Source organism: Myripristis murdjan, chromosome 14 (assembly GCF_902150065.1).
Source record: "Myripristis murdjan chromosome 14, fMyrMur1.1, whole genome shotgun sequence".
Classification (NCBI taxonomy): Eukaryota; Metazoa; Chordata; class Actinopteri; order Holocentriformes; family Holocentridae; genus Myripristis; species Myripristis murdjan.
This window is the reverse complement of record NC_043993.1, coordinates 38,769,131-38,782,797: the sequence shown is the minus strand read 5'-3', so window position 1 is coordinate 38,782,797 and position 13,667 is coordinate 38,769,131. Positions and strand designations below refer to the sequence as shown.

General features: G+C 47.0%; 1 protein-coding gene across 1 annotated transcript in view; it reads left to right on the top strand.

Annotated features, from left to right (window-relative positions):
• The window catches only part of LOC115372049 (homeobox protein cut-like 1), a 148,096-nt gene that overhangs the window by 118,082 nt on the left and 16,347 nt on the right, over window positions 1–13,667 (top strand). The window contains exons 16-20 of the mRNA XM_030069749.1: window positions 1,427–1,507; window positions 6,940–7,041; window positions 7,471–7,943; window positions 8,662–9,024; window positions 10,236–10,395. Coding sequence (XP_029925609.1) covers window positions 1,427–1,507; window positions 6,940–7,041; window positions 7,471–7,943; window positions 8,662–9,024; window positions 10,236–10,395 — 1,179 coding nt within the window. The remainder of the gene's footprint in view (window positions 1–1,426; window positions 1,508–6,939; window positions 7,042–7,470; window positions 7,944–8,661; window positions 9,025–10,235; window positions 10,396–13,667) is intronic.

Here is a 13,667-nt window from a genome sequence, read left to right as displayed (position 1 = left end):
CCAGTAGCTGTTTTCGATATGCGGCAAGTTTAATTTTTCCCTCAACCTGACATCTATGTACACCTTTCGGCATGGTGCAGTCGCTCTGGTGATGCCAGAGGACGAGGACACGATCACCGCCACCTCCTCCCATGCCTGCTTTACCTCAGGGAACTTTGGTGCAATCCATTTGCTTTCACTCGGTGCGCGAGCAGATCCGTTTCCTCTGCAGAGAAGCCTTCCCTCTTACCTGGAAAATCCAAAATTATAAGAGCAATCCACCAAGGTGTGACACACCTGGCTGGGGACGGGAGACGGCGCTCTGATTGGTTTACTGCATGTTACGCCCAAAACACAGCCAGGATTAATGAAGAGACTCAGTACAAGCCTTTAGAACCATCTGTCTGGTGCAACCAGCCTTTTTTCCGCTGTTTAATCAGCACTTAGATTGTTAAAATAGAGCCCTAAAACTCTTATGTTACAGTCTGTTCTGTTCTTGAAACCGCTCCAAATTTATAGTCCCATCTGGTTTGCATTGTGTCATGAAGATTTATATTACCTTGTTTTACAGAAATTAAGTTTACTTTTGACATAAAATTCATTTCTTTGATCTTGGACAGTACCATTCATTTGTGAACATGAAAAAATAATTTCTAACACCAGAAAGAGAGCCAAGATTCCTAACAGCCATGATGTCACTCCTGTAATGTCTCCACTGAGAGCAAATAGAAGTAGATGTTGCACGGATCCCAAGGCGTTGGCTAATTAATCCTTGGCAAAAGTCTGGATGTAAGTGCTCACACATTCCAGTCCTCACACTCAGTCACAAAACAATTTCTAAATCACGATCATTGGAGGAGTTCCAGGTTTTGTTCCCTCACAACATCATGGATCAGACATTTGGCTCTGAGCTTTCTAGTCCATGTTCACAAACCAAAGTTATCGAAATCATAGGAATTATATGTGTGTTGTGTTTCTTTTTAGCCTTTAAGGGCACGCTGAATTTTTTTTAAGACCTGGCATTTGTCACAATATTGAATATATATAGAGGAACTATATAGAAGTATATAGTTATTGTAGTTTGTTAGTATCCCTCAGCTCACTTGTTAGATGGTAGAGTGAACTGGTACCAGTTTAACATTAAATGTTTACACTGAACATTAAAAGGTGGGTGTTTCAGTTAAAAAATCATATTTAAAAATCTATGTATTTTGATTATATGTTGTGAAATCTTTAGCACCCCCTGCTTGATTTACAAAAAGGTTTGTTGCAATGGAAAATGTGGGAAATTTTAGTAAATGAGCCAAACATTCAAAATCAGCAGTATGATCCTTAAAGCTGAATCTGAAGGTGTTCTGAGATCCACCAGCTCTCCCATCCATCCACCAGCGAGTCCAGGTGACTGAACTGCTCACTGTCTTATCTGTCGCCACTTATTTTCCAACAGAGAACCCAGGCCAGAACCTAAACAGAGTGTTTCAGGACGTTCCGAAGCGAAGAACCAGCTCTGAAGGCTCCTCAAGGCCAGGTCTGTTCTTTGCCTTCCCTATCGTGATTGGAGCTGTACTGGAGCTCGGTTTTTCTGTTGTAACAGTTTGCTGCTGTTCATAGACGCTGTCCGTAGTTTAACAGTTCTGGCCTGGAGTCTTGTTGAAAAACGGAGTCATTCCTATGTTCCCAGGGTCCCGTGTTCCCCGGATTTATATGGCCCATAATGGGAACGTGAGTGTCCTGTGTTCCCAGGGTCCGATGTTCCCCAGTTCTACATATGTACTCTCCCAGGGTCCCGGTATTTAAGCAGAACTCCCCTTTAACCATTGGCCACAGGTGCTGTGTGTCTGAGTTTGTGTGCATGAATGTGCATGCATTCTGTATGGATGATGCTGTGGTGTGTATTATGTCTGTGTACGTGTGTGTCAATGTCCTGTCTGCCAAATGTCTCCTGTGTTCCCCAGCTGTATGTGGTACATAATGGGAACCTGAAAAAGATGTTCCCCAGCTCTGTATTTGTGGGGTGAATGTGTTATGGAAATATTAAACTGGGGAACATAGGACCCTTGGAAAGCAGCATCCTGGGAACATAGATATACTCCCTAAAAATCATAAGGGATTTACATTAAAATGGTGGTAATATTTTGTTAGATATCAAAGGATAAAGTTTTATGCCTGAATATTTTCACATCCAGGTGAATGATTTGAGATTGAAGGTATGCAGGAGAACATGCACCAATATTAGGAAAATCCATACTTTAGAGCAGGGCCACTCAGCTTCAGACGGCTCAGGGGCCACTCAGCAAAACTCAGCTGTGTCCGAGGGCTGCAAGCTAAAAGTATCTGTACTTTTGGACGTTTAAACAATAATTTTGTCTCAGGCTACATGACTAATCTAAAAATGAATGAAACTCAGAAAACAGCTCCATTTCCATCCAAGGCCAAAGCTCACTGAATAAAAGATTGTCCTGCAATGATTAATGATGAAATGATCAGGTTACAACAAAATGAGGCTTCGTTCCCAAAATGTGAACAGAATGGGCAACTTGCTCACTGAAATTAGGCCACATCACACTCCCTTGGAACATAAAATAAACAGGCACACCGCCTCCCACCTCCCAACACACCGCTTCCCGACACACTGCGACCGGTGTGGGTTGGTCCATCAGCTGGAAGGTGAGGCACGCCCACTTCTGGTCAGTAGGTCAAAACAGGTTCATGACATCAGCGCAATAGCCTCTGCATTATCAATTGTCCACAGACTGAAAATCAATAATTAAGATAAAATAAGAATATTTTTATTATCTGACAGTGGCGGGCTGCATAAAAATGACGCACGGGCCACATGTGGCCCCCGGGCCGCGGGTTGAGTAGGCCTGCTTTAGAGGGTTAATAGAATTGCAGACAATTGAAAGGTTGAAGGGTAAACATTGTGAAGCAGTGTTTCGGCCAATAGGCACCGGCCCTGTGCCTGTAAACTTGTGTCCAAACCAACCCACGTAATAAGTCTGCCACTTTGACATCAGGGAACAACCTCACATGTGTAATTTTAACCTTTAAAGGGTTTTATTTGCCCGGCTATGTACTTTCCTGGTGCAGTGGTGTGTGTGCTGTGAAAGTGGCCTGGGTGTGGTTGGGACATGCTGTTTGGCACCTCAGCAAACCACATACACAAAGCAGTTAAATCCCAGCTTCTTGGGCGGTGGCCTCAGTTGTCAGGTGGCCTGCTTGATCCAAATTCTCTGTTTTTTAATAAAAATGTCCCAGAGGCCACTTTATATTAGCTGACATAATTTCAGATAATAGTGATCCGTGGTGGATCTCATTTGATTGAAGTCCCCGATGATCGGGTTGCCTTTTTTGCATTTAAATCCCTTGACAAGCTTTTAAAGGGCCACACCGGTGATTCTGCATGTTTAGCGCAATATTTACAGAATGTGTACTTCACGCCTCTGATAATCTTTTCCCAAAGTATGCAGTAATAATTTAGAAGTCCAATATCATTAGTCAACATTAGTTTTCCTAAAGCAGCAGCACTGTTGTGTTTTGATGACTTGAAACTGGGTGGAGTGAAACGGTCTCTCTGCTGGAAATAGTTCCTGGGAAAACGCTTTAGACTGCCAGTTATCACTTCCTTGGTTTATTCATGTTAAAGACTGTATTGGCGGCAGAAGCAGAACACCACAGGGTGGGTATTTCAACCAAAAATTCATATTTTACTATGAAGGTGTATTGATCATATGTTGTGAAATCTTTAGTACATGATTTGCAAAATTGGTTTGTTAGAGCTAGGGTTGTAAAATGTGGATTAAGTGTTGTAAATGGTTCTAACATCATCAGAAAACACTGGTATGGTCCTTTTATGAAGTTTTGGATTTGAATTACAATGCAGATTATCCAAATGATCAATCTGAACCTGATCCTCGAAAGATGTGTTCTGGTCCTTTAACCTAACAGCTGCGATTCAGCAGCCTTCACATCCACCAGGCTAGTGTGTGTGTGTGTGTGTGTGTGTGTGTGTGTGTGTGTGTGTGAGAGAGAGAGAGAGAGAGAGAGAGGAAGATAGATAAAGGTCAGACTGGGTCAGCTCACTGGTACCACCAGTTACCGCCCCCTCCAATCAGACTTTTGGCTGTCTTTGCCCTCGGCAGGGTCATCCCCATTACAGCCTCAAATTACTTCAACTTCACAGCTTCAACTTCCCCCTCTTCTCACACACACACACACACACACACACACACATTAGAGAGTGCGACCTTGGAGTAAGTGTTACTGCTGGCTAAGGACGACATGAGGCCGCTGCATCTCCCCCAACATGCAGAACCTCTAACAGCAATGAGCTCCTCTCTGCTGAAGCCTGCCTTGTTTTCTTCGCCCATCCGGATATTTCCATTTTGGACAGAGAGAGTCACCCTGCTCCGGTTTAGTGATTTATGAGGAACATGTGTACAGTAGCTGTGGCCTCTGGTGTTAACAGGGCTGGGTTGTAAAGCAGAGCCCAGGGGGGAGAGAGAGAGAGAGAGAGAGAGAGAGAGAGAGAGAGAGAGGGACTGGGCTGATTTGTTGAGGCAGTGAAGGGAACAAATGCTCTCCCATTGTTTACCCAGGAATCCATGAAAAGGCATTTGGACTGTGGCTCTCTGAAAACCTGGAGCCGCACAGTGTTCACAAACCATTTTATCCAAGAGTCCAATATTCAGTATCCAAGAGAGGGGCTGCTGCGATAACCGCAATATTGCAATACCACGCTAATGACAAGCCAGCTGCAGAGGACGGCAAGCAGCCGCCACAACGGCAGTGCTCATGTTTTTCAGGATTTTCCCAGGCTTGGTGAATGGCTTAGGTGCTGTGTGTGTGGAGAGAGAGAGAGAGAGAGAGAGAGAGAGAGAGAGAGAGAGAGAGACCTACAGTCAGAGCTGACCTGACTGTGGTTTTCCAGAACATTAGCCGAGGCAGAGCCACTAGACTGTGACCAAAACGGTGCCATAGCTAACCTAATAACAGCCTAACAATAAAGCTTGTTTATGTAGCGTTAAAATCACGATAAATTCACTGTAAAAAAAAAAAATTCTGTGAAATTTACGGTAAATTTCTGGCAGCTGTGGTTGCCAGAACTTAATAAAGTTAAAAAAAGGCAGTAATATCACATACAAACACACATTGTGCTGATGCGCCTTCCCAGATCACCGCAGGACAGGGGACATTTCTTTCACTGCAGTAGCCCCAATGAAGAGTCCTCAGCATCACAGCAGCTCAGCGTTGTGATTGGCTGATGGGGGTTGGCTCTCTGTCAGTGAATTGGTCCTAGAAATATTGTAGAAGGAGATATGTTCATTCACTATATGGACAAAAGTATTTGGCCAGACCTCTTAGACACTGAGTTCAGGTGTTTCCTTCAGCCCCGTCCCCACAGGTGTGTAGCCTCCAGCAGCAGCCCTGCAGTCTGCCTTCACCAACATCAGTGACAAAGCGTCTGGTTCTAAAGAGCTCACTGAGTTCAGGTGCTGCTGGAATAGTGATGGAACAGGAAGCCACCGCTGCAACAAGTCAGCTGCTCAACTTTCTTCCCTCCTAGATATTCCACCATCAGCTGGAAGTGGGATTATTGCAAAGTGGAAGCGTTTAGGAACCACAGCGACTCGGCCACCAGGGGGCAGCACCACGTAAAGTTACAGAGCGGGGTCGCCGAGCGCCGAGGCTCATAGTGCGGAAAAGAGTCCGACGCTCTGCCACCTCAGTACCTGCAGAGCTCCAAACCTCCTCTGGCATCAACATCAGCACAAACACATTTTGGACAATTCTCTGCTTCCAGCTCTGTGGGACCAGTTTGGGGAAGGAAGGCCCTTTCCTGTCCCAGCATGACTGAGCCCCAGTGCACAGAGCAGCTCCATAAAGGCGTGGCCGGCTGAGTTTGGGGTGGAGGAACTTGAGCGGCCCGCACAGAGCCCCGGCCTCAACCCCATCCAACACCTTTGGATCAACTAGAACGCAGACTGGGAGCCGGGCCCTCTGGTCCAACATCAGAGTCTGAGCTCACAAAGGCTCAAAACTCCCACAGACACTCCAACATCTGGCACAAACTCCCACAGACACACTCCAACATCTGGCACAAACTCCCACAGACACTCCAACATCTGGCAGAAACTCCCACAGACACTCCAACATCTGGCAGAAACTCCCACAGACACTCCAACATCTGGCAGAAACTCCCACAGACACACTCCAACATCTGGCACAAACTCCCACAGACACTCCAACATCTGGCAGAAAGCCTCCCAGAGGAGTGTGGAGGTGGTCTAATACTTTTGTCCATATAGAGCATGAATGACGAGTTCATTTATAAAAACCATATCTTTTTCTCAAACAGACTGTACGTGCTCTTGTAGGATCTCATAGGTATATGAGATACTACTTGTATGTATGAGAACTCCTTTATTTAGTTGTTTCTCCTTAAATAGCTGTTAATGTGTTCAAAATGTGCTGCACTGCTGTATAATTTTAGCTAAACTAATCTACATCTAAAATTTGACTTTGCATTTGAATTGGCTGTGATCATAAACATGAGTATGTCTTCATAGCTTGTCTCACAAAACGATATCTAGGCTATGAACTGTTTAAGTTGTAATATTGCAAAGACATTTATTAGAGTAATTGCCATAATTGCACTTTATAATTTATTAGTTTGTTTGTTGTTTTTTGGGGGGAGAGGGAGGATTTGTTGTATCTGTTTTATGGGATATTTTATTCACAGAAAAAAGAAACTGCAGTAAAATAGTGCTGTTATGAGCTGAATCTTGGACCTGATGACTTGAACTGCAGATGTAATGGGTTTCAAAACATATGTGGCTGTGTAGTTGTGTGCTTGCATTTTTTTTTTTTTTTTTTTTTTTACATTTTTTTCCTTGGCTCCTCTTTTGCCCTCTCTGTTTTCTCTGGTCCAGCGGACGATGTTTTCTCTGTCCTTTCCAGGTAACATCACCACGCGGATTCGAACCCCCGAAACTGGCTCAGATGAGGCCATCAAGTCCATTTTGGAGCAGGCCAAGAGAGAGCTGCAGGTCCAGAAGGCCGGTGAGCGCAGTGCATCTCTGCCTCGACTCGGGAGTGGATACTGGGCCAAAATCTGGGCAAAACAGACTAAATGTGTTTCCTGCTAGCTAGAGGCTGTTTTAATTAGTTTCTTTTAATTTTTCCTTCAGTATTCTCACCATAGAACCAATTTTTGGGGCTTTGGTAAAGACAGAAAAGGCCACCAGAAGCCCTCTGTTAGCTGCTCGACAGGAGTGGTTTTCTAAGTGGGGTCCGGGGACCTCCAGGAGTCATTGAGGGTCTTCCATGGGGTCATAAATATAGTTTTTTTTAATCATTTTTAAAAATTTGTTGTTGTACTTTTAGATTGAGCAGGTGGAGGTAATAAAGTGGACACTGAGTGTGTGTGTGTTTGTAATGAACAGTGAATCTACTGCATGCCATTGTACTAACACCCCACCCCCCACCCAGCAGACCCCTGCCAGCTGTCCTCCCCTGGCAGCAGCAGCATGGGCGGCTCTTCAGATGACACCATCCAATCCATCCTGGAACAAGCTCGCAAGGAGATGGAGGCGCACCAAGCCTCCCTGGAGCCCATCCTCAAGGTCTCCTCCATGGGCCCCTCAGACCTCACCCTGCTCTCCTCAAAATTAATGGGGGCCTCCACCACCCCGTCCCAGTCCTCATACTCCCCTCTGAGCCTGGCCCTCAAGAAGCCCTCCGGACACGCTTCCTCTTCCCCCTCGCCATCCTCCCTCCTAGATTTCCATTCGGGTCAGGTGAAGAAGGAGGTGGCAATGGGAGATGTTTGCATGGGAGGAACACCGCTGGACGGAGGAAGCAAGCAGGGTGGAGGCTCCTGGCGGGACCAGTGGTGGAACAGCGTGAGCTCGGGAGGCTGGGCCATGAGCGAGGAGTCTCAGAGTCAAGAGGACTGCAAGGAGGTAAAGAGACAGACCTCTCACCCAAGCTTTCTTCCTGTCAGCTGATCAGTGGTAATGACAGCACAAGTAAAATCTGCGTTCACTTTATTGTGCACGGTAAAAGCAGGGCTTTTGGGAAATGGACCCGTTGGCCAAATTTCTTAGACATAGACACCAAATTAGTAGATAATTGGTTAACGAGGTAAAAAGGAGACTGTGTACGAATCTACCTCCGGGTACAAATAAAGTTACCTTACCTTACCTGAAAAAGTCCCTCTCAACTGAAACATTTCCCACCTTTTGAATTCATACACACAAACAAACAGGTTTCAGCCTCACGTTCTTCTCAGGACTTCTCTTTTTGTAGTGTTCTAAATTGTTTCACAAATTAATTTAATTTGACTTTTTTTTTTTTTCAGTCTTACTGGTTTGGAAGCCAGATTGAAGACATTACATCTAAAGTCATGGGAGTGCTCTCAATTTGTTAGATAATAAAAAACTCATGGAATTTTACACCAAGGCCACAGTGTGAATGCTGCTCTTAGCTTTTAGTTGCTAGTGCCATTTTTTTACCCTGTTATTAAATCCTTTTATCCGGTGATCTCCGTACCATTACGATTTAGCATCAGCCTATAGCATGCTCAGTATCTACAAAGGTAAAATTGTTGCTGTTGGAGCCTGCCCGTCCTCCCGATCACAAACCCCTGGCTGACTGCTGGTCTCTCTGTGTATCTGCCAGAAGCCTCCCCGACTTGCTGCCTCTTCTTCCTCCATGGACTACTGGAAGGACTGGCCGCAGGCGGATTCCCCGTACTCCCAGGCCGGCTCCGAGCCCCAAGGGCCGCCCAGCCGAGCCGACACCCCCCAGAGCAGTCCGTCGCCCCTGGGCCTCGTGTGCAACCTGGGTCCCTTGGGCCCCCTGCTGGTGTCTGGCTCCTCTGTGGCTGCTACGCCCAAAACGCCCAAGCTCGCGGTGGCGCCACTGAAACCAGAGCATTATGAGTTCTACATGTTCCAGGAAGTGGACACTCAGGAGCTGACTCAGCACGTCAAGGACAAGTTGGCCAAGAACGGCATCTGCCAGCGCATCTTTGGAGAGAAGGTTTGTATGTGTCAGGCATAACTAAACGATAACCACCACATGTATCTGCACGTCTTTCTTGTCTCTTCCACTGTATGCTAATAAATAATAACGTAGATAATAAATCTAACTTCTCAGCCTTTGAACTTTGAAAGACCAAGATGTCCTCCAGAAGACATCAAACCAAAAATGTGGACGGTGGGAACACATTATGAGCCACTGGTCCCAGTAGTTTAAAGAAAGGCCATATTTACTGTGTATTCACATGCAAGAGTATGAATGGCATGAACACTTCAATATTTGCATGTGGGACTTCAGCTCTTAGCTCAGTTCCAGCCGGTGCACAGACACAGTGAGCTTCAGCTAGCATGCAGTTGCAATATAAGTACTATAAGTTATTACATCCCATCAGGACGTTGTTCTTGAAGGACCAGTGATTGCCCCATTTATTACAGTTTACCCACATTTTACATTGCAGCTTCATGCCTCGGTAGCATTTCAGAATTCACAGTTGCAATTATCCCCCTGCAGTAAAGAATTTACAGCATATAATCAAAATCCCTTGATTTTCAAATTTGAATTTTTGGTGTACACACCCACCTTTTAACGTCCTGCCTCTGTGGCTGACAGGTAGCTGCCATTCATAAACCACAGACGTGATAATTCACGGGGTAAAGCAAATTTTTCCTCAGGGAATATTTTCTGGCAGAGGCGCTCAATCCACCCAATTAATTTTTTCTGTCATTTCTGCTTAATAAGACAGTCACAGTGGATGGAGACAGGGAAGACAGGGGGGAGAGGGGGTGACGTGCAGCAAAGGGTCTGGGCCGGATTCAAACCGACGACGCTGCAGCTTAGCCTTAGTTCCACATGGTTGGTGCTCTAAACAGTGAGCCACCGGGGCGCCCCGTGCAGCTGCTTTTAGGAAAACTGATGTGGAGGACTTTATTATGGCGAAGGCGCCCTGGTGTGAAGAAAGTTTGAAGTCTCTAAAAGTTAATTGCTAAATCATGCTGGGATGAATGTAAACTAATGGCTGGGTGAAAGGCAGGAAAAATGATACTGAAGTTCAGAAACAGAACTGCTTGCCTCAGGAAAAGGTTAGCAGAAAAGTGAAGTATATACATTTTGTAGAAATTTGGCTAAACAAACAAAATCACTGGTATGGTCCTTTTAATGTCGGTATGCATGTGGCTGCCTGCGTGCTCTTGAGCATGTGCTTTGTCTTGCAGGTGCTGGGTTTGTCTCAGGGGAGCGTGAGCGATATGCTGTCTCGGCCGAAGCCCTGGGCCAAGCTGACCCAGAAAGGCAGAGAGCCCTTCATCCGCATGCAGCTGTGGCTCAACGGAGAACTGGGCCACAATGTCCTGCCCTTACAGGGCCAGCCGCAGGGTATGGACCCAGCAGACACACACACACACACACACACACACACACACAAACACACACACATGCAGAGGTGACACACACAATATACAGATGTGTAACTTTTAGCTCCAGTGGCGTCGCTGCACCTTGAACTGTGAGTTTTTGTGGAATGAGGCGAGCAGTGCTCAAGCCCAGAGCCTGTCTTTGTTTAAAGGTGCGTTCTCTGCCTCTACTGGTGACCAGCAGGAACTGCAGCAACATTAATGGACCTTACCTCCTCCTAGGCCACGCCGCCCATTTGTTCACATCTGTCCTCTCAACACCAGCACTCAGGACAGCCAACACTATGCAGTCGTCACCAAAAATTAATCACACCCACCTCCGCTACACACTCCTTTGTCCGGGGGCTCCGTGCCCCGTGACCAGCCCTTCCACAAAGTTTCATGATGTTGCATGAATCTGTTTACGTGCCGTTTACGAGGAGCGATGCCCGGTGCCGCGATGTTGTGAAAATGGAACCAGCTCTTCCTCACCTGCCTTTCCACAAAGTTTCATGCAAACCTGTCCATAACTTTTTGGAGTTCAACATTTTTGCTTGCAGAGTCTCAGTATGGGCTACAATATCGACCATAACCACAGTTTGAGGGAATTTTACCATTTTGCCTGAGGCGTTTTTGTCTGAGGGGGTTTAGTCGGAGGCTTTTTGTTCTGAAGCTGTGTTGTCCACTGTCCAGTTCCGCTAGACCTGAGACTTGACAGAGTTTTTTTTCCATAGATCTGATCCTTTTAGTCGGAGGAGCAGCGCTGCCTGTCTGAAGCCTGAGAACTGACACTGAGCTCCAAGGATGTTCTCATAATCCAAACTGCAGCGTACTCAGGGTGTCTGTAGGGGTCTGCCATGTACAACTCCATCCAAAACACACACACACACACACACACACACACACACACACATATCACTCAGGACCCGCTGGAGCCAGTGCTACCACAGACATTTTAATTGGATCCTGGCTAATTAAAAGGGAAGTGGGCTGGCGAGACGTGGTGGCCCACTCGGAGGCACAGGGACCCCCTAGGGGAGGCTAATTTTTCAAGCTGCCAGTTACTTGACATTGGAAGAAGTGGAGCTACAGCAAAGATAAAAAGAGTTGATTAAGAGCTGTACTCAGGAGCTGACTGCGTGTATTTTTTTTTGTAACCAGGTAAATTCTCATTGATATTAAAATCTCCTTAACAACAGAAACCAGGCCAAGAAAGCAGCATAACACAACAAATCAATTACACAAAAATATATGCGTTAAACATAAAAAACATCTGATTCAAAATATACCTAATTTAAGACTTTAAAATGTAAGCACAATGAATGAATGAATGAATAAAATCACCACAAACCAATACTGTCAAATCTCAAGTCCTTTGAAATTTGAAATTGAGCTGAAGGTATAAATCCTGTCCGTTTGAAGTCACCTGGTGGGGAGTCAAACGGAGGAAACAGCGAACTTCAACGTTTGTTTCATAGCCGGTTCTGTCCAGACAGGAGGCACGGGCAACCGCAAGAAATCTGCAGATCGCAATGTAACGTAATGTCCTCGACTTCCTGTCAGCAAAGTGTCTCAGAATGTGGGAACCAGCCCAGGGAGAGAGCAGAAACACAGCAGAACCAGCGGGTCTGTGCTCAAACTTACAGAGAAAGCCATTTCGCTCTATCGTCAGGGTACAGTATTTACAGCCAGTGAAGAAGCGTAAGGCGCGTTGTGTCCGGCCGGTGTGAACATCGGGCCGAGGCGTTCATGAAGATCAGATCACCAAACTGCCACAGAAGTAAAGACATGGCTGACCCTAACCCGAGGGGGTTTCCCAGCTCCAGAGAGAGAAGCATGATTTATCTCTATGGGACGTTTCTCCTCAGAGACAGGACTGAGCTTTGGAAGATATTTATTATTGTTAAACCAACGTACGTGTGCTTGGGGACCAGCTGGATTTCTTTTCCATGAGAGTTTAAGGCGTTTGGCAGCTTTGATGGTGACTCTCTTGTGTTGCAGAACATCCTAACTCTGGTTTGGTCCACACAGTACCTGGCTTCCCACTGCCACGCCCCACTCAGGTGTGCTGGTCCGTGCCAAGGCCAGTGGCATCTCTGCTGGTCCTCGGTGGGACCGCAGGGGCCAGTTTCCAGCCACCAAATCCCTGTGGGCCAGGCGCGGCTAACCCAGCTCTGAGGCGGAGCTAAAGGCATTGTGGGCGGGGCCTGACCACATGAGGACGTGAAGTGATGCACAGTGAGAGAGCTGGCAGCGGGGGGATCGAACACACAACGGGACAGGGACGCCAAAAACTGAAAACATCTGAACAAAGCGAGGCGTCAGCACACGGCCGTTACAGCACAGCTCACGATGTGGACTGGATCCCACCGCGCGACGTCTGCAGAAACTAAACACACTGAGCCGCCCCGCCGGCCTCCTGCTGCTCACACACACTGCTGCCTGGAGGGTTTCTGGATTTCTTTTTTTTTTCTTATGTCATTTGCTCACAGGTGTGTCCTAAAATGAGCCTGATGAACAGGATGACATGCTCTCAGCAGATTCCAGAGGAAATCTGTGTAAACTTGGTTGAGTCATGCAAAACATCTTTTCTTAAAAAAACACAAGAATGAAATAAAAAGATGGGAATGGGACGGCACGAGCTTTTGACCTGGAACATGACGAGATGCTGCAAAGCTGATAAAAGCAGCACCGGTCACTTCTGACCCACTTTTGCCTCTGAGGGAAGTTTGTGGGAGGAGTTTCCTGTGAGGAGGCGTGTCCTGTGAGGAGGAGGCGTATCCTGTGAGGAGGAGGCGTGTCCTGTGAGGAGGCGTGTCCTGTGAGGAGGCGTGTCCTGTGAGGAGGCGTTCCCTGTGAGGAGGAGTTCCTTGTGAGGAGGCGTGTCCTGTGAGGAGGTGTTCCCTGTGAGGAGGCGTTCCCTGTGAGGAGGAGCTCCCCGTGAGGAGGCGTTCCCTGTGAGGAGGCGTTCCCTGTGAGGAGGAGCTCCCTGTGAGGATGAGGCGTGTCCTGTGAGGAGGAGCTCCCTGTGAGGAGGCGTGTCCTGTGAGGAGGCGTTCCCTGTGAGGAGGCGTTCCCTGTGAGGAGGAGTTCCCTGTGAGGAGGCGTGTCCTGTGAGGAGGAGCTCCCTGTGAGGAGGTGTTCCCTGTGAGGAGGCGTTCCCTGTGAGGAGGCGTGTCCTGTGAGGAGGCGTTCCCTGTGAGAAGGAGCTCCCTGTGAGGAGCAGCTCCCTGTGAGGAGGCGTTCCCTGTGAGG